This window comes from Hippocampus guttulatus, chromosome 15 (assembly GCF_054856545.1).
Source record: "Hippocampus guttulatus isolate MCC_2025c chromosome 15, RoL_Hgut_1.0, whole genome shotgun sequence".
Taxonomy (NCBI): Eukaryota; Metazoa; Chordata; class Actinopteri; order Syngnathiformes; family Syngnathidae; genus Hippocampus; species Hippocampus guttulatus.
Window position 1 is genome coordinate 11,681,205 of NC_141275.1, and position 24,997 is coordinate 11,706,201.

The following is a 24,997-nucleotide window of genomic DNA, read 5'->3' on the forward strand; positions in this document are numbered from 1 at the left end:
GCAGCCCGATGTGTTATCTGCCACATCACTGTGCCACCAGTCAGCGCCGGAGGTGACACACCACACTGCACACAGGACTTACAGGCCGGCTCAAAGGGGATATGAGCCAATATCACACTTCGCACTGCCTCGCTGTGACTAATTAAGGACTGAAATCAGATGGTGAAACTGACCATTTGAAAATGAGTGAACTTTTTTTTTTTTTTTTAATGAGAACACATCGGTCATTTATCACTAGAGCAGCTCCAGGTCAGTCTTACTATTAAAATCGGTCTTACTATTAAATTTCAACCAAAGTAAAAGGTTGCGACATACATGCAAGGTCAAGTCAATGTCAAAGTCAGCCCTGGTGTCGAAACACCGTATGTATCGGCTCTTGACAGGTCTGTTTTAAGGTGCATACAATTTGAAGTATACATCGCAGGAATTGACAATAGCTATTATGTGTGCTCTTTTTACCTTACAATGTCAATAAGTTAGGCTAAAATGTTACTCCGAAAAAACAATTGTCCAATATTTAGAAGCTTTGTAATGGCAAAAATGGCATAGTTTCCCATTACATGAGCGAGAGAGAGAGAATATTAATATTTTTTTTTTTTAATCTCAATAAAAGTGAAACAGTTGGAAAGGATTATGCTAACAAATCTGACTAAATTATTAAGTAGTTCTGCGGAAAGCTGCCAGAAGCTTGTCAGTTTATTCATTTCCTGATTAGGGTCCCAGATGAAGTGTAGCCGAGCCCCGCTGACCCTGGACTTGAACCCGGGACCTCTGGACTGTGAGGCACACATGCTAACCACGAGTCTACTAGACGAGTTGCGAGACGCAGAAGCAAAAATGGTTCGATAGTTCGATCATTTTCTCTTTGCGTCAACTGCATTATATTCTGTACAAAAGTTTCCCTAAATTCTCATGAGAACAGTCAGTCATGGCAAATTATGCATGACTGTATTATACAAACAAAATACCGTACAGATGACTAAAGTGTATTAGAGTTGAAATATGATCGTGTGCGGCGGAGAAAATTATGCGCTCAACCAGTGGGTGGAAAGTGGAAAGGATGCCATTAACAGGCCACCGAATCAAATGTGTCACACCATGACAAAAAAAATAAAATAAAAAATGTCAGACCTTTTGGCTGCATTCAAGTACACAATTAAATCAATTATGGCAATTATTCATAGGGATTTTGGAGCTGTTATTGGGAGGCAAAAGTTGAATCTGATTAATAGGACCGGAAGGATATTTGGCAACAAATATCCTTTAAAGGTTGAAACATGAGATGAATGGAGGCTAATGACGCAATGTTGGATCTCCTGGCGCAACATTGCCCTCTCAGATGGTGACCCCGCAGATAAATGCGTCTGCATTTGCTCGGTGCTCTTCTTGACGCATTTATTTTCCCTTGGAGGAGATGAACCCGATGGCCTCTATTATCATCTCCAAAGACATCCATCGTGGGACATTGCTCTGTCTTTTCGATGACCCTCCGTGGATTTAAACAACAACGTTTGTGTCTGCGCTTACCTTTAGTTCCCACCGGGATTAAGAAAGAATGTAAATGTGTCGATTCTCTGCTCACAGCACGCAGCCCTATCGGTCTACTTGCAAAGGTGCGGGCTGGACTGACCCGTCTCTGAACCTCGCCTCAGCGTTTCCTGGCGGGCTGATCCCATTTGATCAGCTTTGCCTCGTCCACCACTCGCCCTCATTAGTGCCCCCCCCCCCCCCCCCCCGCTTCCCACTACCATTCCTGTTTGTCATCCCATCTTCACGCCTGTGGTGCACATCGCATCCTGCCAGCGTGCCTTCAATACATTCTACTTTGGCACATCAGCAACGCGGGCCCCCGAACACCACCACCAGCCATGCCGCCCACAAAGCGGAGGTTGCAGTAATGCCGGCACAATAACCTGCCCATAAATAACATCTCATCTTCATTTCAGCGCCTTCATGCCGCAGAGTAAATACGGGGAGCAAATCATCTAGCGCCTGCGATTGAAAATGAGATGTTATACCCTCATTTGAAAACGATGCCAGCATTTGAATTGTAGCAAATCAGACTTGCGCTATTACATTGGCATTAAAGAGAAGCTGAAGAATTTTAAAGGAGGAATAGCACGCATTCATGGGACATTTAATTAGGCACACCCGAATTACCTGCGCCGTATCAACGACCAGCATTTGCAAAAGTGACGCTTCAAACGCTTCGTTTGAGACACGAGAGAGGTTAATTTAAGAGTATTCTTACCATTATAGTGTGCAGCGGTGAAGGAGACGGTTTCGAATATGCGGCCGCTGTCTTGTAGCTATTTAACTGATATTTAAAGTGAATAGCGCTGACTGCTGTTGTTTCGATCATATTTCCTGATCTCATTAAACGGAAAGACATTGACGAGTTAGTCATTGTAAATGTTCTCATTCTAGTCAGCTTAGATAGCAGCATGACGCAGCAGAATGCAGGCAAGACTCAGTAGGAGGAGTTGAGCGACGCAAGATTTTTTTTCTTGGTTACAATGCGATGAAAGTCAAGTCGATGTCGATTAATCGAAGGAGTCACCGATATATTTTTTTAAAAGCATACTTCAGCAGTCCCAAAGCTTTTTTTGGGCGCCGCGCAGCAGTTTCATGTCGGATAGGCACGGAAACAAATAAAAGCAAATGAAAACGGTGTCACCTTGATGGCCGGACGTTTCTACAGACGGATGAATTGAACGAGATACCCAAAACATGAGAGTAGCGATGAGTGAAGTTCTGGCTTTAAACGTCCATGCGGGGTACTCAAGTCAACTGGTCAACAGTCGTTAGAGTTTACGCAGGTTTTTAACTATGAGTGTATTGAGCCCATTGTGGAAAATTGCTTGGAGTGTCCAGTGCTAGCTCAGTATTAGCTGGCATTTGTGAATTAAAGTTGCTGCCAATATTTGACTTGATTCGCCAAATGAATAAAGTGGCGCCAAACTATGCTGCTGCTTCTATTTTTTTTTAAATTTGTATTTTTTGAATAGGAAAACGTACACAAAGCGAGTCAAATCTCTCACAGCTATAAAGCTTTGTGCTAGCTTTGGCACATAATAAGCCTCCAGTCTAATTTTCACAATACAACATGAATATCTGCCAAGCTCTCAGTCAAATATGCTGTTGCTCGTTTTTAGTCTCTCCACTTTATTTGCTGGGTGATTTCTGTGCGGCCTATAATTCGGATTAGCTGTTTGTTTTAGGCAGAATGCTTCGTTGGGAAGTGAGGACAGAGACAACCCCCCCCCCCCCCTAAACTTTATTGCCATGTTGGCAAAAAAGGGATCTGAATAGAATGTACATTCACTGATTTGAATTGGGAGTTGATGCTTTTCCTTCACTTTCAAATGTGGTCTCACTCGATTTTTATTTTTTATTTTTTTTACGCGACAGCGCTTCCTGTTAAAAATTTGTACGACGCCGCTGAAAGTGGGCATTAAAAGATCATGTGGCGCTTTACACCTGACATAAATCTATTGCACAAGTACGCGATGTTAACGTGCTCCGTGGAGATAATCAAGGTGACAGGTGCAGGCCGCGGCTTTATGGAAAGATTAAAAATGAGGACGAGCCCAGAGAGGAGATCTAGGAGTGAACAGAAGAAGGTGGATGCATTACTTATGGATACTGTATTGGTGTATCTCTCTCTCTCTCTCTCTCTGTGTAAAGATTCCCACAGGACTCTAGAAACACACATGGTGCAGCCTCTAAATGTGAAATGCTTCTCCTTGAAACACCCTCCAACAATACAGTCAATATGAATATGTAGGCTGGCTTTTCGAATGACGGAGCATGCTGTTGGCGTCCAGGAAGGGGGAGGTGCCATCTAAAATATGGCACCTCCCCCTTCCTGGACGCCAACAGCATGGCGGGATAGTATTTCGGGTGGTGCGCAAGGATCGAGCAAGACTCACGTCTTTAAGGCAGCCCATGAAGTTGTTGCTGACTGGCGAGCCCGGCAGCTCCGCTGTGTCCACGCTGCCTCCGATGTAGAAGAGGTCGTCAGAGCCCAGCATGGTGTAGTCCTCTTGGGTGTAACCCGTTGTGGTCAGGATCCCGTCCACCAAGATTGTCACCTGGAAGGAGAACAAAATGATTTTGAAGAATGGCGAACATGACTTGATGCTTCGATCACTTTTAGAGAAGGGGGCACTTGAAATACAGCGAAGCCCTCTTTGTCATACATTCCAGACCCTCTGCGACGGGTGAAAATCCAAAATAGAGTGTAGAGAGAATATATATATAAAGAGAATATATATAAAAAAAACAATCCATTATCCGAGTGGAGCTGCTTATCCTCACGAGGGTAGCGGGCGTGCTGGAGCCTATCCCAGCTGTCATCGGGCAGTAGGCGGGGTACACCTTCAATTGGTTGCCAGCCAATCACAGGGCACACATAGACCAACAACCATTCGCACACACAGTCACACCTCTGGACAATTTAGAGTGTTCCATTAATCTAAAATGCATGTTTTTGGAATGTGGGAGGGAACCGGAGTACCTGGGGAAAACCCACGCAGGGACAGGGAGAACATGCGAACTCCACACAGGAAAGCCGGCCGGAGCCCAGAATCAAATCCTGGACCTCCGTGGACGAGCTAATCAGTCGGTCACTGCCGCCCCCACATAAAAACGATTTTTAACATAAAATGGAGGGATGAATGTTTACGTACTATGCATGTTCTTTCTTTGCTGTCATTCTGAACACTTAAAACATTTATTAAATCTCCAACTCTGTTTTCTTATCTTTCTAATTGTAATATGCATTATTCCGCGCCGATGTGTTTTCTTCACTGGCTGGGAGAATTCACATGGTTCTGTGCCTAGTAATGGCTTACTTTTAGATCTAGGAAGCCATTACAGAAAAAAAAAACAGCCTTGATAGCGTCACTAATCTCTGCTGATTCCCGTTTCTGATGGCAGTAAAGTCAGTACACCACAAAGGTTTCTTCAAATGGCAGTTTGGCACCGAAAGCAATGTGGATGCTGCCCAAGTTGGAAAACCCAATTAATTTGGGTTTAAGAATACTGAAATGGTGATCTTAATTAGTGCTTTTGCCCACTGGCAGAGAGGGAAAAAAAAAATCTCATCGTATCAGTCACATCACAGGAGACAGAGGAGATGAATTGTAAAACTGTGCAGTACGGGAAAAGAAGGATATGCTTGTTGCCATGACAATAAGCCCACCGTAACATGAGGTTCGTCACAAATGGAAACCATTCCCGCCACTTGACAAAAAATTAAAACAATTACAACTCAAAATGTCGATAGGAACAACGAATGCATCCTATGAAAGGTCAAACTTTAAAACACGCTGGAAGTGTAATCATTTTATAAATGCAGACTTGGAGTTGATAAAGTATTGCAGCCTTTATATGGTGTAAAGGGAAGCAGATTCTGCAGCCATATGAATTAAAGCTGTCTGGCAGTGTTCAGGTTTAATGATCTACAGCGACTGATTTACAATTCTTCATGGATAATTATCATTTTGATTAGATGACGCCGCCATGATGAAGGGCCTCTTGAAAAACAGGGCATCACAATTTAACTTCTTTGAGCTCATGAAAAGTATTTTCTTTCGCATTCTTCTTTTTTTCAAGAAAATCATTTGCCACGGTAGATTTCACAAGATAGCGACACTTAACGGTTCGAGCGGGTCGTCCTCAACACACAAACCACGAGGTCACAATTTCACACGGGATGTCTTTCCATAGATATCCCCCTTCACATTGAAAGCTACAGGATAAAGGTCAAAGTAGTGATGGTCCTGTCGACCATTCTCTTGTGGTGACACATATTGATTTTTTCTTTTTTGTTTTTTTTGTCCATCTCGTGGTAAAACCTTGAGTATCTTTAGCTTTGACTTTTTGAAAATGGGTCGGCTCGGCTTTGGCTTGATTGATGGCGCACATCAAATAAAAGGCTTTTATGTCTCGAAATTGATAAATGTGGCACTCTCGTTTATACCTGGCAACCACTGAAGCATCTTTGCACACCGTCGACAGCTGACTTCAGTGCCCGTTTTTTTTTTTAAACAAATTGAAGGGCTGCAACCACTCAGGTAGGCTACACAAAACAATATAATTCTTTGTCACTGTATGTAATGGTGAAAGTCAGCAATATTCCAAGCATGCCATGATATGAATCAAACAGACAACAAAAATCATTCATCTATTTATTTTCCTTGCGGGGGTAACTTGAAGCTATCCCAACCAACTATGCTTGCTATGGTGAGTGACACACACATACACACACACACATGCCACAATGGCAGTTTATAATGATTTCTTTGCGGATGACTTCTGACTCATTCTGCTATACCAGGTCACATAAATTACTGTATATTTAGTGTTGTTGATGCACAAACGTTACTGAGCGGATCCATCCATTTTCCGAACCGCTTGATCCTCACTAGGGTCGCGGGGGGTGCTGGAGCCTATCCCAGCCAACTACGGGCAGTAGGCGGGGGACACCCTGAATCAGTTGCCAGCCAATCGCAGGGCACACAGAGACGAACAACCATTCACGCCCACACTCACACCTAGGGACAATTTAGAGCGTCCAATCAGCCTGACATGCATGTTTTTTTTTTGGAATGTGGGAGGAAACCGGAGCACCCGGAGAAAACCCACGCAGGCCCGGGGAGAACATGCAAACTCCACACAGGGAGGCCGGAGCTGGAATCGAACCCGGTACCTCTGCACTGTGAAGCCGACGTGCTAACCACTGGACTACCGGGCCGCCCACTGAGCGGATTAAAACCACAAAAAAAAAAAACACATTATCGTATGTAAAAGTTATGTAAAAGTACAGTATGTGCCTTGTGCTTGCATGCACATCATTATGCAGCAGTGTTCTTAATAACGGTCAGAAAAGAAATCAAGTCATTTGGTCCTCCGCAGTCACAGAAGAGACAAGAGAGGGCGGGAGGCGGTAATTGGATGAATTCTTGCCTGAAATGCAACCGCGGATCAAATAAAATGTTTCCACCGGCATTCTCCCAGGAGTTGAAGTTCTCCATATCTACATGTCAGGCAGGTAACTTATCTGAGGCGAAGGCAATTTACACAGGGATCAAGTGCATGGCTGAAAGCATAAGTGACGTCGTGTGCATTGAATCTCTTCTCCTGTGGAAGTCTGGGGAAGTCAACCGGCATGGAGGAGAATGCAAGTTTACATTGTGATTCATGTGGCCAAGCTCATAATATACTACCGTCGATGAATTAGATACACCGGGAGTCTTTCTTTTGCAGGCCGAGATTGAAATGCACCTCACGTCACTAGACCAAGATTAGTAAAATTATGCTGCAGGTGAACGCTCACTTCATTTTGCACACCGTATTTCTTCCTCGCTGAATGTCTCCCCTGGAATGAATAAAGCGCTATCAGCCAGGCGCAATTCCATAAAGTTTCAATGTGGCGGAAATGATCACAGGGATTCTGCAGTGAGACCTTTTCGTTGCGGATGTTTTAAAAGCACATCTGAGGTAAAAGGGAAAAAAAAGTGTATATCTATATATATATCTATATCTACTGTATATCTATCTATCTATCTATATAGATATATACTGTAAATACAGTACATACAGTACATAGATATTGTAAATTTCCTCAGTGTGGGACAAATAAAGGTTTTCTTATCTGATAGATGGATAGATGGATAGATAGATAGATAAATAGATAGATAGACAGATAGATAGCTTAGCAGCTCAGCCCAAAGGAGTTCTGCATGAATTGACACAATTTATGTGCCTGACCATGTTGACCACACTCCCTACTATGTGAGCCCACAGCAACGGCACAAAAAAAAGTAATTCTATAATTCTAGAAAATTTTCCGCCACAGCGTGTTGATGCCACAAATATAGTCGCAAAGCACAGATAGGACTTCGTAACATCGTCCAAGATGCAAATGACATGAATTTGTGTCCATTCATCGCAAGCCTCATTTGTGAGGTGAGAAGTCATTGATGCTGGACAAGGCAATCTCCAGACCTGAATTGTTAGGTGCTGCGGGGTCATGGAATCGAAAACACCATCGGTCTGCCGAAATGTGGTCTGCCAAATTCCCCAAAACAGGAAACTAGACTTGTCCCTGTGCGCATGTTCAGCTGTCAACAAAACTAGCGTCAAATGTGCCTGAGCACGGGATAGTTTAGCTAGTGTGTGTTTACCATTAGATCTTAGCACTTGAGTTTTTGGGGAGGGGCTTTATCAGGTTGTATGGTAGGGGAAAAGACTGACCACGGTCCAAAAATGGGGTCACAATGACTGTAAAAGACACATCCTATCAATTAGTTGGAGGATTCAGCATCGTGCCCTGTCCTCTAGACGGTACAAATAAATATGAAACCTTAGGGTTGAGTTGTACTTGGCATGCATTGCCTGTATTCATTATACAAGCCCTGCTGTTGCTTGCATGACCTCTCTGGAACTGCTGCAATGTTGCATCATCCGCCACAGAGACAAAAATTAATTTCAACACCGCGTCTTGCTATGTGCGGCGATTATTTTTCTAAAGGTAACAGAGGTGACAAGATACTGTATGTGAAGATGATGGATATTGTTGTGTTTTCATGTCGGGGTGTAAAAAGAAATCTTGTGCATAAAAAAAACAAGATGTTGATTATTCCAACCAAAGCAATCTGTTTCATGAAAAAGAGGGCAATGACCTAGTATGAGCTGGTAATCTCTAGCCGAGCACGGGAACACGTATTTAACATTCATTAGAAGCGGCACTTGTTTGCTCGAATCTTCACTGATGGAGAACTGTACTACCTTAAAATATTTCCTGAAGGTGAGAAAATTACCTGAGCCTCTTAAGAATGTGGCTCAAGTGTTACAGACTGAAATTAAGTGCGTGTGATTGACCTGAATGCGGGTGTGACTAGCATATAGCATTTCTCCCCACTGGCCTTCGGGGTTCGAAGGACTGTACTTCATGAATCGCGGCTACCTAGCAACAAGGGGCCGTACACGAGAGCCCTTTACTGGTCTGAAGCCTACCTAAGATCTTTCAAGACCAGAAGTGGGCGAATTATGGCCCATATGTCGCCAAATCCATTTTTAAAGGCCATAATCCATCCGTGGGTGCAAGGCGGTCTCCAATTGTGTGTGGTTTTATTTTTTGTTGTAAAAAGGCACAACACACACGAAAAACACAAATGGGTGAGTCTCATCATGTCTGATCCATCCCCTTCCTCACAATTTATCATGTTCAGAGTCTCAAAGAGCTGGATCCTACCCCAGCTGACTTTGGGCGAAAGGCAGACCACACCCTGCACGACACCATCCATGACTCATCTTATTTCATCTCTCCGCATTGTTTTACTCTGTTTTGGGATTTTTGTTCAAGCATTAGACCAGGAGATTTTGTTTCCCATCCAAAGCATTGAAAATGCCACGAGGTGAAGGTGTACAGACCTGGCGGAGGTTGCGGGTCACTCTGACATCATGCCAGATGTCGTCATTGAACTTTCCATTGGCTGGTTCCACAAGGGCCTCGAAGGCACCGGAGCCCAAGTTGATGACCAGCCATAGAGCTCCATCCCTCAGAGACAAGTTGACGTAATCTCCCGACTTCCCCGTATGAAGCAGCAGGCCGTTCCTTTGCAGCGTGCGGAAGGACAGCGTGATCTCATCCAAGCTGCTCTGGATGGGGGTCTGAGAGAGGTTGTAGCTGAAGTACTCGTTGCCTTTAAAGGTGGCCATGGACTCCCCCTGGCCTAAGAACGGAAGAATGGAATACAAGTTTAACAATCTGACAATCATCGGGCCTGCGCTAAATCTAAAACTTGCCTTCTGCATAGTCAGTATGGCACACTATCTAAAGACCACAAAGATAAATCAAAGCTGCAAACAAGTATGGTGCTTGCAGACGCAACCTAATAGCATCTAGCGGTCTCAGAACTCCGTTGCAATGCTACAACTAAAAACAGAAAGCCCAAGGTTACGTTTAAAGATTTATATGCCACTGTGAGAAATGTGTTGTCGTGGTGAGCGCTATGGACAAGACAAGGCAAGCAAAAAGCATGAAATAGTCCCACCACCCACCCCCTCCCCATACAATTTGTTGACAAAATAAAAAGAGATAATTGCTCTTGTGCCTTTTTTCCATCAGCGACATTTTTTGAAATGTCAATGCAAGTGTGTAAGTCGATCTCAACATCCAATTTGAAAAAAGTCAACTTCTACCAAACAGAGAACCAAATATGCAGCGGCTAAATAACCACACACCAGTCAACGCGTTGGTATGTTGACAAATTCAGATTCAGAGGAAATGAAAGATTCTTGTCAGCCCCCAAATGAAGGTGTCGGGCCCAATACTCACACAAATGGCCCAACCAGATCACAGATATTCAGTTTTACTGATAGGCGACATGCATTTCACACAGAGTCAAACACCAAATTGTGATGACTTAATAGACACCTTAAAATCCATTTAAAAATGTTTTTGGAATAATTTCCTTTGTCTCTCTGACTTTGCATTCCTGTCAACTCTATGCCAGTTTTCGGCAGTCGTGAGTCCCAGGACGGTGGTATTTTGCAAGGGACCAGTATCATCATCGTTGCTGTCATATTCAAACTATTGCTGTCGGCTGTTGTTGTGTCCATTGTTGGCTTGTCCTTCCCCATGCTGCTAAACCCCCCGATCCCGTTTCTTGCCTTTGTAGCGGAAGTGTTTGCTCGGTTTGTTTAATACAAATATTTGTAGATAATCTATGAGGAGTGAGGTTCTTAACCAGGCTCAATCTGTAAAGTGTCCTGAGCTAACTTTTGTTGTGGATTGGCGCTATCCGTCCATCCATCCATCCATCCATTATCTGAACCGCTTTGTCCTCAATTGATTTGATCCGACTTGCCTTGGCGGCACAACGTCGTGACTCACTAGTTAACTATTCGAAAGATGCTATTGGGTGTGGATATATTTTTTTCTTTTTACTTAGTCGACTGGGGAAGAATATTTGCAAGCAATTTCCAAGTCAAATGTACTGCCACTCTTGCCTGTGCTGTGTTGGAGGACAAACTGGAATTAAAAGAGGGCACACTGCTGCATTAGCTAGCTAGCTAGATCATATGGAGAGTTATGACGGAAAACTAGAAAACTAGAAAACAGATGGAAAACTAGATCGATGGATGGATACATGAAGAGATATGTATGTGTAAAGATCTTGTTTCGGATTCGTTTCATTGTTTGCAGCGAAAATATGGACGAGGCACCGCGGAGGCCGCTAGCTGCTGTGTTTGCTCTGACACCACTCCGACTTTGGCACTAACTCTTAAGCAAAGGCTGCTCAAGGCTGCAGTCAAACGCTTGATGCTGATGGGGCAATCCAGCACCTTGTAACTGCTGCCACCGGGGGCAAATCCATCACCGTTTACCTTGGCGACATCTATTAGACCATTGTGGAGGACCGCTGCCGAAAACGAAGCTCAGCAGAATATATACCGGCATGAATGGCAAGCTTTATATGCCGGTGACCCGCTTTCCTCATATCCCTTCTCGACTACATCGACCAATTTCTCGTCTCCTGACACTAAAAGGGTATGAATGGGTTCCCTCTAACTCAACGGTGCTAAACCTTTTCCTATCAGAGATAGTCCGGTCGCTCAAATCTGCCGACGGTCGCATGAAATAAATGAACAAATAGGATGTAACAAATGAATAAATATGTCTTGCTATTTGAAATAAGAATGTTTTTGTGATTCTTACCAAAGTTTCATCTGTGGTTTTATTTGCTTTTAAAATGCCCGGAGGACCAGATCATATTCGGTTTCATTGTGGATCGTTGTAGAAAAGAAAAGTGCCCCTTCTGACTGAAATGGCTGAAGTGTACGGCGCCGAAATAAAGCCACACCGAGATCTTAAGTATTTAAAATGACAACTGTTGTCCCCCCCACGCTCAAAGCTTTACATTGGCAGCGAAGTGAAATTATTAGACTCATAACAACCGTCACAGCATGAAGCACATTAAACACAGGCGAGAAGGAGGACCGTAGCACAATGCAGTCATTCGAAATGACAATCTGCGGATTGGTTAGTCTGAGGAGACTCTTCAATTTACAAATTCAAAGCGGCCCATAAGATGGGACTTGGGCACAGGTGGCGACTTAACTCTTTAGTCGGGGAGGCAATCTGTCAGTTTCTCAACCTAAGTCAGGTGGCATGGACATATGGGCAGCTACTGACCACCGAGTCCATCGGGGGGAGATGCATAAGCAAGTAGGTGGCCACATGTGTGTGCGCGCGTCGTGACAATCACAAATTCAAACATCATCATCAGCATAAAAAATTTAAAAAAATAAAATAAAAATAAGCACCATCTGAATTCCTTTCTAGACCGTGCGGGTAAACCCACAGGGGAGCAGCTACATTGTTTATTTGATTTGTGCTAATTTAATGCCAAATAAAAAAAACAAACCAGCTCAAAGTGAAACACGTGCGCACAAGCCTCAGGCGAACAGCTCGACAACTGCCAATGCTAATAACCATTGTTTGAGATCAGACTTAACGCCACGGTCAAACTTTTTCCGTCTCACATATTTCTCCCCCAGTTCGATGTACAGTGCTCGGCTTCAAATTTAAAAGTGTGCTAACATTGCCTGGGGGGTAATTAACTGGCACAATGTCTTCTTATTGATGCATGAAATTGAGCAATTATTTTCAGGCCTCATTTCAGGACAAATCGCAGTATGGTTGACCTTTAGGACCCACTCATCGTATGACTCAGTAAATATTTGATCGTGAAATGTGACATAAACTACATTATCATGCGGGTGCTAATGTTGATCATTACGCAGGTGCATCATCGGCGGCACTTAGTGGAGTCTTATCTTCATCAATGGCCTACAGGGAAGATTTTATAGTGAGTTGGGGGGGAAAAAAATAAAACAACCAAATAATAACAATAAAAAAAAAAAAAACAGTCCGTGGACTACTGAAGCTCCCATCTACTGTAACTGACTTTGACAAGATGTTTATGCAATCACATTTTTACCCTAGAAAATGCACAAGAGATCATCCGGCTGGATAATTTCAGACTCTTCATTGGTGATTCATAGTTACAGAAATAATTCACAGAAGACATAAAACATTAAGCTAGTTTACATTTTACATCTAATCATATCGTACAATAAGACAATACAGTGCAACGTCTGATTTTTTTTGGGGGGGGGGGGGTTTGGGGGGGATCTTACAACTCCCACTGGATTAATAGTTCGACACTGTATCTATTTTTAAAAGTGGGTTATGCTAAAAGGAAATGAGACAGAACCAAAACAATTTTTAAAAAAACGGTTTTCCTCATGAAAATATCACAGGGATCGGTTCCATCTCCAATAAATGACATTTGCAAGCGAGAAACTCGAGGGTAGGAGCTGTGTATTTGACTCAGGGAGTAGGTCATCAAAGTCAGGCATCTGTGTTTCATGGAAAACGATTGCCATGGAGACGCCGATAACGACTGATCTCAGTACACGCCCACGCGGTAGGAAAAAAACCCCCCAACAAAAAACATTTTTAAAAAAGGCATCAATATATAGGTCATAGCTGCTATTGAGTCTGAATTCACACCCAATGACTTGTCTAAAATGTGCGTCGTGTTGAAATCTGCGATCCCACTTTACAGACATCACAGGCCAAATGACAAGAAATACATGACGGCATTCTGATACGTTTGCACGTTCTTATTCAAAATATTTGTGCCGCAAATGACCCCGCGTGAAAGGGGAATATCATTCTCAACCCAGCTATGATCAAAAGTAACATCATTTAAGCTCACTAACTATTTGAATGGCAAATTATGTGAAAACAGCACATGATTGTCCTAATGTATTCATTTATTCTTCTCATTAGCTTCCCAGGAAGAGAGTCAGTGAGTTCTTGCGACCCGAGATGCATTTTTTTTGACTTTGAAAAAAACCTTCAGCGAAACCGAAGAGACGCCACGAGCATCGGTGCATTACCTTGGCTTAAGACTGCGGCGGTCAAAGGTGACGTTCCAGTTGCGCAGTCAGTGGTCAGGACAAAGGTTTGATGGACAAGAAGTGAGTGAGTCGTGAGCATAACATGAAAGGGAGCAAAAATGAGCAATTATATGCGCACATGGGAGGGAAAAAAAAAGAGGAGAGGAAACATTAGTGCGGCACAGTTAACTGAAATGGTGTCTACAGGGGCGAATTGGTGGTGGCGGTGGGGTGTTGTGATTGGGTGGCTGGGAGGGAAAAGCAAATCAATAGACCCCATACCTTGGCGGTTTAACATCAGGTGCGCCAGACCTTGAGGGAAAGAACAGAAAAAAGGATACGAAAACAGGAAGTTCATAAAGAGGATCGGGAAAAACAAAAAGCATTGTCACAATGTTGGACTGCAGTTTGTGACAGACATCCTGGGGGTAGGCACGGATGTCAGAGTTCAAACGGTGAGAGAGAGAAGGGGGGGGGGGGTGAGGGGGGGGCGGGAATCAAAGTAAAAAAGAGACAGACATCTCAAAGGGGTGGGAGGGAAGGAGAAAAATAACATCTTGATCGGTGCAACCACCGTCGTAGTTGCTTTCAAAGATGCTTTTTCCCCCAAATGGAACACATATCGTATGTTCAGACAGTGTTTGAGATGTACCAATTAACATTCTACACTGATGAATATTATTATTATTTTTTTTATCTGTCTTCGGATTTCCATCTAAACCCTCCGCCAAGGCGCGTGGCGAACAGGACCTCATTCATCCTCAGTCACTCCCTCCACGTGGACGACGTCAGAATCAGACAAAGCCCATTTTGACAAGCCGCGTCGTGGATTTGGTACAACGCACCAAGTCAATAGCCGTCCTGCTGCAGTACGCATACAATGACATCACACACACCAATCATCTTGTAACACATCAGCTTGGGGGGCGGGGGGGGGGGGGACGGAAACAAAAGCAGAAAAGAGCAGCAAGTTGTTCACTCCTACATCTACATTTCCGGTGCGTGCGCACACACACACACACACACACACACACACACACACACACACACACACACACACACACACACACACACACTAATCAATATGCAGCCTGGCAGGGAGTATATGTGGCATACTTCGCCCGCCTTTGGTGCCAACAAGGAGACGAGGGATGACAAAACACAACACTTCTGCTGAGCACATGAGCCCCACTGAGCCAGCCAACACAAACAGCTCTGCTCATTGCATCGGCACTCTTCGACGCGCCCGCAAGCTGCCTTTGTCGCTCGCACGACCCACTGGCATCAACGATTACGCTTTCAATTCCGCTTCGATACCGGACGCTGTGCCTCCGCGTTCGCATTGTCCAAAGTTGTGAAGCGTTGCGTCGCTTTTTTTCAAGCGCGGTGTTTCCCAACCTTTACCGAGCCAAGGTAGCCATTTTGCACGACTAAAACAAAAAAGAAAAAAAATTGAAAAAAATGCTGCAAAAGGTATGAATACTCAAAGAATAATGATGTCGTTTCAATTTACTCAAAAATGGGCTAACTGGGTGTGAAATCCGGTCCTTGTTTGATTGGACACAATGTGGATGCACTCACGGGAAGCTGTGGCTTTTTCATTTGTCTAAATGCCAACAGGTGGATCCAAAGGTTTATTGTCTCTGCTACCATCAAATGTAAGCACATTTTATTGTTCTGCCTCTTACTATACATCCCCGCCATAGATAAATATATATTTGTAACTAATCGCTGTTTTCTAAGAGGTACGAAAATTCGGCAGTGCGGTATACCCAAAAAGGACCGAAACCTTTAGTTTCAATCTGTACCACATAAAAAAAAGTATAAATGCTAGCCTGGATATTATATGATATTATGTGTGTCATTTTAACTCGAACAGACAGCCTTTTATTGGAGAACCAAACACATTATAGTTCCAATTTGACTCGCAATATTTTGCGTACCAAGTGGCAACCCACATAATCTCTCCGTTCGATACCGTTTGTTTTTTTTTTAACACACTTTGATTATGATACCAAAAGAGATTTGACCCAAATTGATAGATGAGCTCTTTGGGTTTTGTTTTGTTTTTTAAACTGCATCACATTTTTGCCGGTACTAATATGACACCTCAAATGTTTTAATCCAGTTGGATGCTTAAAGCAATGTGTCGCCGTTTCTACGCTTTCAACAGCGGACCAAATGGGCTATAGTGCAGCACTATATTTTGGTCCGTTTTATAGCCCAGTCAAATTTTTCATTATCTGTAACTTAGCGCGTTTCAGTCCAAAATACGACTGTTCCTAAAGTGGTTTGCTTCAGTGTGATGCTCTGAAGAAACATGCGTTGATTGCGTACGCTCAAAAGCGGAAGAGTACCAATATAGACCATCCATTTTCAGTGCCAATGGAAAACACAAATGAGTCACTTGCGTCATATGACATTCTTCGGCGTTTAAACCGCTGGTGGGGTTAAACTGTGCCGTGCTGGAATGCTGTCACGTTATTTACGTAATTATCACCATTCCGCCTACGCACAGTCACTCTTAATTTCTCCACTCGTGGCAAACTAAATGAAAATGTACCACTTAACTCATTCAGTACCAGCCAATTCTGGACCAAGCCTCAAAAGACGTGTAAAGACGTCTTTGGGAGTGAATGAGTTAAGATCCATTTTACTCACTGGAGAACATTTTAAAGATGAGGGTCAGAGTATGCCTTGGTGTGTTAAGAACATCGTCACCCAAGGGAGCAGGTAAGCACCGCACACAAACACACACACACCTGATGATATTTTGCTTGAGCAACCCGCGCAACAAAAAGCGCGGCTCCATGCTCTCTCAGTGGGGGGGGGGGGGGGGGGGGTTCTCGACAACAAAACAATACGTCGTCCTTGACATACAACACCAACGCGAGCACCTTTTCGTCCTCTCCTCAAGCCTCCGGTCATCTCATTGTCACCAGCGGTGTTGAGATTGAACTGGATAGGAAGCCAAGAAACGTGACCACCTTAAGGTGTCTGTCGTCCTTCAACTAACGGATGGAGGGGTTGGTGTGTGTGTGTGTTCAGTTAAGCGCTCACTCCTCACAACTGTTGGCAAGGCAGAGACAAAGACACACCCAGCAGCACAAAGCTGCAAAACATCTTTTCAACGAGGAGCAGAAATGTATCACAACTGCAATGCAATCATCCTTCCTGGAATCCGTTCTGGACGAATTTTGTACAAAAACGGAACTCGTTGCGATGAGCACAAAAGCGACACATATTTGAGGTTACTTAAATAAAAAACGCGAATTTGTGTATTATATATTTGCCAATGCATCTTATGACAACAATATGACTTGGAGTAGCTGCTGCTGTGAATAACTGGCAAAATAATACAAATGTAACAGGGGACAACTGATCTTTCCCCCCCCTCCCATTAAGTGTTGTTTGTTTGTTTTTTTTCATTCCGTTTATTTTATGCGTCGGTACATGTGGATATCATTAACAAGGACAAAAAGGTCAAGAGGAAAATGGTGGTGACAACAATCCACATTGGATAATATTTCTCCACATGAGGCTGAAGGTGAGCTGCAGCTTATCCCAGTGGACTTTTTGGAAAGAGGCAGGGTACACTCTGGACGGGGGTACACCCCTATGGAAGTGAAAGGCTTCACTGTAGTGGCCACATGGAAAAAAAATTGGGGCAGGAAGGCCCCAAATCAAAATTCAAACCGAGAACTGTGAGGCAGCTGTACGAACCTCTACCCCACTGTGCTGCTGTCTTATGTCAGTCAAATTTAATAAACAGGGTAAAATAGTCTACTGACAAATACAGCCATGATTCCCTATTGCGTGACTTGCAAATGCATTTTTCTGTTCGATTTTTTTTTAATGAGGCAACAATGCTACTTTTAACCTTTATCTTCCTGTATCCTCTTAGGAACAATATGTTACCAGAACGGAAGATGTCAGTCTAGATCAAATACAACACAGTGCTGAACTCTCTGCACAATTTCTTCTTCAATTACTGTGAAGACAACTTGCATGTCAGAACAATGCACACCAAACTGGCTGAACCCTGATGGTCAAAGCATCACTGGCAGAATGTGATGCCACGGGACAGACCGGGCTAATCTTGGACTACTATAGTAGTATTGGTGGGGGGGGGGGCACTCCTGCCCCAGTAAAATATCACATGGAGGCACATTGAATATTCCAATCCTACTTGGCTGAGCCTTACAGCCAAATCTCAGCGTGGCAAAGCAGAGATAGAGTCCCAGGAGCATATATGAACATAAACCGCCTTTCCCTCTCTTCCTGTACTATTTTTTTCTTTTTTTTTTTTATGTGGAAAGGAAACTAAAGCAATGGAAGCAACTGTGATTTATATGTTGGCATTTCAAGTTGTTTGATTTGGCTTGCAGCAAACAGACGAAGTCAGCCGAAGTCTAACATAAAAAGAGCCAACACAACGGTGTGTCCAAACAGTCTGCCCTTAACGATGGTAATCTTTCAATTTTCATCGACGTTGTCAGAGAGAGGTGCAGTATTTAGGAATACGGACGGACTCGGCAGCGGTAGAGTCTTGTCTTCAAATTATGGAGAGAGGTGTTTAATGTTATGAATCTTGGTCATGTAGCTAAATGTGGTTACCCCAAATATAAATAGAAACATCTCTCGCTGTGTGCAAATGTAGTCCGCTGCAAACTACGACGACAATAATCAAACACGTAGCATTGTGTCAGTCAGGATTGAGCATTATAGTCTGAATGCATAATTGTCGATCCATACGTGTGTTGGATCCAATTAAGATGGCGCGAGGGGTCATAACATTGCAACGAGGTGGTCAATTAATTTTTAAAGTTCATATCTCTTTCCGTAATGAGGAACAAACTTTCAAATGCATTACAAAGGCAGTTTCCAGCCATATATTATTATTTTTTTTAATTTCCTTTTCACAACCTATGCTGCAACGAGCGGGAGGTAGTTCTATTTGGGGCAAGGATGTGTTAAACCTAAACGAGACCATTGTGGAAAATCTCAATCTCACTTGATTGTTTGGAACAATCTTTAAGTCTTGCTGAAAATGTTGTTCAAATCTATACAATTGCATGGAAAAAAAACATTGAGTCATTGTTGAGACATAATGAGGGACCAACTTGGAAGACGGAGCCACCGCATTCGGATTAGCCAAATTTGTTTCCGTGAAAAAGTACTGCGCTATAATGAAGGATTAGACCAAGGTCATCGCGACTGGAAGATCTGAGCTCGCTTAGTCCAGCTGTGTCCTTTTTCTAAGGATGCCAATGCACGCTTTGTCGTTCACTCTTGTTACTAGAGTGCAATTACGATGCGCTCGTGCATCCAATTCTGAAAGTAAACAAAGCCATAAAAAACATAAAAACCCCGACAAAGCGACGACAATGCGTTTGCGGTCGGACTTAGTGTGTTTTTGTAACGGTTGTCCCGTGACGTTTGAGAGAATCCTCTGCAGTCCGCCTGTGCGATGCGAGGTGGTTGCGCTTATCTCCTGTTCGCAGACCTGTTTTTTTTTTCCCCCCCGCTCTCAAAACATCAGAGGAGGCTTTTGGCATTAGAGCGTGCCCCGGCGTGGCCTTTGTCCACACAGATCAACGGGATCCCACGTGCCGCAGACCGTCGAACAACTGGCAAGAGCCACCTGCTGTGCCAAACTGTTTCGTTCCCTCCAAGCGTTTCCGCCGGAAAAATGGGGATTATTCCCGACAGCACTTCAAACCCGCAGTCAAGATTGCATGAAGCATATGGGCGGCCATCTTGGTGAGGTGGGAGGGGGCGCGGGCGGGGGGGGGGGCGTCGACTGAGTGCTATTTTCTTGTCAGTGTTGTTTTTATGCTTGGATTGTCTCCATGTCAAGCTTTAATCCAATAAACGTTCTGATGCGCTCTCTTTGCAGTATGTCATCTAATAATGGCTGCATTTTTTCTGCAAGAGCAGACGCACGCCACTTTTGTGCGAGTACCTGGCGATTACGGCTTATTTGTGAAAAGGCTGCAATATGCAGTTTCGCACTCAAAAGCGGAGGACAAAACTGCGCGGCGTTTTGTTCGAGGTCTGATTCGATACCAGTTGGATCCATGCTAACACACGATGCCTCAGGATGGTTTATAGTGTTTTTCAAGCAAGTGTATTCATGGATTTTGGAGAGCAGGTGTTGCGGAGTTTGCGGCATAACCGTGATTGATAACGTGTCGCGGTTCAGCGCACCTCCCCAGAGTCCGTCGGCCGCCACTTTGCTGACGTGACGTATCCGTCTCACAAGCCACCCATTCGATCTTCCTGCGTGCACTTGATGTGCGCTCATCATGTTTTGGAAAAAGCATCCTGCTTGGTTGTTCTGTTCAAAAGTTGCGGGATAATGAGCCAGTAATGACACCGCGGCTTCTTTTTTTTTTTTGGAGAAAGCGCAACCTCTCTGGGATGTCTCACTGTGCGAAATAACAGAAGGAATTGATGAATGCTCCCAGAAGTCAGTCAGTGGGAGCTTAAATATCACTTAGGCCGAACAAACAAATAGTCGCTGAGAAGTGGAAAAGGCGACGCGTGCAAGAGCGCAAAAAATGTTGTTTTTTTCTTTGGCGGTGCATGCAAACGCTCTGCATGTTGCCGTGACGCCCAGGGACTTGACAGACCTAACAATTCACCTCGACAGTTCTGATTTTATAAATATGTGCATAAATAACTTCCCATGTACAATATATGTCCTTGCAGCCTATTGTGTCGGATGTCAGAACTGCAGTCCAAATTGACAATAATAACCCGATAACAGCAAACACGCCGCGGCTGCAATGAAAGCCTTTGAAAAAGACTACATATGGTTAGCATTAGGCTCAGGGTAAAATGTAGAAGCTTACCTTCTACTTCTTTCTGCACACCTGCTGTAAAAGGAAGAAAAACAGACATATTTATTTTGCTGGCGGTGTGTGAGCAAATACCGAGCGGCTTCCAGTTCAAACTAACACAGCTGCGTATGCTTTTTGTTGGGCTAATATTGCAGACATAATATTGGACTGTGTAAACATGTGACGGTGGGACAAATAAAATACGGCGGAATCTCAAGTTAGGAACTTAATTGGTTCCGTGAGTTTGTCATTTGGAACGTTCATAAGTTGAGGTAAAGTTTCCCATTGAAATGAATGGACATGCAATTAATCCATTCCAGGCCTCAAACAAAATTATGTTTTTTTTTTAAACCAGTGTGCTTAAAAATAAAGGTAGCGTGATGTAAAAATCAGTCAAACTGGCTATTACAAAGGGAAACACATTTTCACTTTAAATAAGGAGGGAAAAGGGAGAGGAGTTTTGTTCCTCCATTGTTATGTACACTCCATGACATATTAAAATGATTCCTATCATGAAATGATAAAACATTCCATGGGGGGGGGGGGACGCCCGTCAGATCCTCTTTTTTGGTTTGTTTTTCTTCATTTGATTTGTGGCAGAATATATTAAAAACAAGGAGGCCACGTTATTCAAGATAAGCTTGACTTCTTTTGCAAATTTTCTGTTGTACGCTTGAAAGTGAAGGTTGGCTTTCAAATCGTTCTGTTAATTTCCTCACCGGTGTTTTGCAGTAGTTCCAGGGTAAACAAATGACATCAAGCTGCTGTCACATTAGAAGTTATCCCGCAATGATAAGTGACGGCACCCCAACCGCTCCCGTATATTTGACTTCAATCAGCTCGCTTTGCTTTGTTGATTATTCACGAGGCGCGCGATGGCGTTGTGAAAACAAAAAGTGCCGTTTGCCTCACCTTCGTGGCAGTAGCTCCCCACGTAGCTGGTGTTGATGCAGTCACACAGGACCTCCCCCTGGCTGACGGAGCACAGGCCTCCGTTATTGCAGGGCGAGTGCGCATCGCAGATGTAGTCCATGTCGCTGTGGACGGATTGGCCGTCCAAGAGCACGGGCAGAGCTTCCCCCACTTTCAAATTCGCGATCAGGCCTTCGAACGGCGGCTCGTATTTGACGGTGCTGGACGTCAGGGCGGAGAGGCGCACGTCGGGCGAGATCCCGCCCACGTAGAGGTCACTGGCCACCACCATCTCTTTCCTCTTGGACTTGACCTCGGCCGCCTTCTCCTCATTGTCCACCAGCAGCTTGGTCTCTCGGTAGTGCCGCGAGAGGAGAACCCGGTGCCAGCGCAGGTCGTCGACGCGCGTCTCCGTGTGGAGGGAGGCCGGCTCGGCGCAGTGGATGGCGAAGCGCAGCTGCAGTCTCCCGTCAGCTATGAGGAGCTCCAGGAAGTCGCAGTCGCCGCCATCGTCTAGGTAGAGCACCAGAGCTTTGCTGATATTCGTCTTCAGGATGAAGCTGAGTTCCGCCGTCGCCTTGGCGTCCCACTGTCCATAGCGCGTCCATTGACCCGGAATGCCTTCATATTCCAACGCTCTTCCTGTTAGCACCAAATGAACTAAAAACAATAACCAGGGGGCTTTGTTGTGACACGTGGCCATGATGGTTAGCGTCTACAAGCTAATGCATATGCATCCAACGCAACAGGAGAAAGGAAGGAGAGCTTCGTGTCTTTCGGAGGCCGACAATCGAGAAAGCAATTTTTACATGCAGTGTTTTTCTTTAGCCTTGACTGTCTAGCCGGATTCTTTTGGCCATCGTTCAGCGCGTGACAGAAAGACAACAAGCATCACAAGTGAGCCACAAGACCGTGCGCTTCCTCGTCTTCGCCATCCAGCGTCTTGGCCTCCATCCAGCGCGGCTCCAGTCAATTCTCCGTGTGTCAACTAGGCACAGAGCCTAGGTGGCGCAATTTGCCCTCTCAGCCGCACAGCATCCTAAGACAAAGGACAAAAGGAGAAGAGCAAAGGATTCGTCATCATTATTACGTGCCATCCTAAAATCACCTCGAAATCCATCATTTGCATTCAGAGTCCGGATGGGCATAATGTATTAATCGATTGATTGCGTGAAATTGATCGGTGGTTAATCATGTCTGAAAGGAATCTAAGCGAAAACGGAGTGCAAAACCCAGGCCAGCATACAGTATGTTCACTGCAAAATCTGAGCTAAAGAAACGACAAGAAAAAATAATATACTGTATATTTTTGCTATTTTAATTAAGCAAAATTATATGGTAAAACAACCCAAAAATGTCCCCCGGCAAGATTTCTGAAAGCAAGCAAATATAGCAAGCCTAAAAATCTTCCACTGATGTCTTAAAATGTACGTACTCATGTAATTAATATACAAATATTACCTACACATTGAGAATTCCGACATTTCTTAGTTTAGGCTGAATGCACTCATAACCACAAATATCAATAACAAGTTTTCATACCCAATGAGAATTTTCACTGCAAAGAAATGCTTTTTCCTACATAAATGATCTTGACAGGAAAAATCTCTTGGCAGACAAACAACAAGCACGTTTTGTCTTGATTTGAGAGATTCCATCAGCAGAATCTAAAACCCAACCGAGATAAAGTTACCACTTGTTAGGGGTCGTTCAACAAAACAACTCACTTATGACACTTTGAAAACAGGAGTTCAGAACATTCCGAGAGGGTGGGGGGGGGGGGGACCCAACACAGAGTACACAAAATAATTCATATCCTCAAGGTAATCCCATAGTTGATCAAGGAAACGTAAGAAATGCCTATTTAAGATATTGAGGCTAAAACCTTGCCGCCTATGAAATCAGTGAATGCCGATGTAAGATGGAAGGCATCTAAAATAACCATTCACGCAGATGCCGAATTTCCTCCGGATTGAAGGGAACCGAGTGTAATAGGATCATATATTCAAGCATAACAACCTGATCCGAAGAGCGGCGTAAGCTTCAGAATCAGAACACATCTGATCTAATTCTCCACATTGCATTAGAACTTCTGCCAATTTCACTTGGACGTGCTTTGACATAACCGTGTCTAACATTAATCATTCTAACTTCTTCGGTATCTGGGTGATTTTGCTCATTACAAGCGATTGGCTTTTCCATTGTGAATCATTTGTCAGATCTAACTGGACGTGTCTAGCAAAGTTGCGTGCAAACAAATAAATGGTCACGCACAGGCTGACGGAAAGCCAGAAAATTAACTACTAAATTATCCCTTGAATTTTCGAACCTCTTATATTGGGGTCACTGGTGTGCTGGAAACTATCCCAGCTGACTTTGGGGAAAAAGGCCTTGTCCACCCTGAATTGGATGCCGGCTAATTGCAGGGCACATAAACAAACATCTGCTCTCCTCGAGAAAAAGGATACCGCACAGCGCTTTGCAACATTTTCGCAGCATCCTGTCCTGCATTCCAAGAAGCCGGCGTAGTAAATATATTTCATGATAAGAAAACAAATGTTATGTTCGCCTTTTGGACTACCCATCAAAGTCAGCTTTGTCGCTGTTTTTGCATCCTGTGTGTAAGGCACCATTGTGGAATAGCGAGTGGAAATTAATTAGCAAAATTGCCGGCTTCTGACGTAGTAACACAAATGCCCCTCTTGTGCATAGTGAGAAGCCACATCCAGAGTGCGGAATTTAACACCGTCGCCGCACATCTAATTATCTGAATGTGTGGAGCTGCAACAGATGCGTCAACTCACAGGCACGGCACCGTGCCACGTTGCTCAATTGTGTCAGAAAGGCGCAAGCGGAAAAATGCCGGCTCCACTGTTTTGTTTTTTTTTCTCTGTTGTGTCAATTGGGCAGAGAGGCAGTGAGACAGAGGCTTTCGTCTCTGAGGAATGAAAACATCCTTTCCATTAAAACCTTCAGTGCTCCTCATTGCACGTGTTTTCATGAAGAATTTTTTTCAGGCTTTGGATAAAAATGCGGCCATGCTAGCGTGCAGGCGTTTTCCCAGGTGGGAATTTGTTGACGAGCTTGCCATTTCATTTCACGTTTGAAACCAGAAAAGCACTTAAGAGAATAGACCACCGCCAACTCCGCATTGTGTTTGTTTGACCACGTTGTGGTCGTCTCAGTTTCTGCAATTAGCAACATCCGCTTTGGAAGTCATATTCTGATATGCACCAAAATTGAAAGTCCCTGTAAAG

At 44.0% G+C, this 24,997-nt stretch overlaps 1 protein-coding gene across 7 annotated transcripts in view; it reads right to left on the bottom strand.

Moving 5' to 3' along the window:
- LOC147193877 (neurexin-2-like) overlaps positions 1-24,997 on the bottom strand; it is a 124,764-nt gene that overhangs the window by 69,076 nt on the left and 30,691 nt on the right. For all 7 annotated transcript variants that reach the window (XM_086131747.1, XM_086131748.1, XM_086131750.1 and 4 more), the window contains 4 exons: positions 21,741-22,779; positions 20,841-20,864; positions 9,442-9,743; positions 3,933-4,094 (listed from right to left, as the gene is read on the bottom strand). In XM_086131747.1, coding sequence (XP_085987873.1) covers positions 3,933-4,094; positions 9,442-9,743; positions 20,841-20,864; positions 21,741-22,443 — 1,191 coding nt within the window. In that variant the 5' untranslated portion in view covers positions 22,444-22,779. The remainder of the gene's footprint in view (positions 1-3,932; positions 4,095-9,441; positions 9,744-20,840; positions 20,865-21,740; positions 22,780-24,997) is intronic.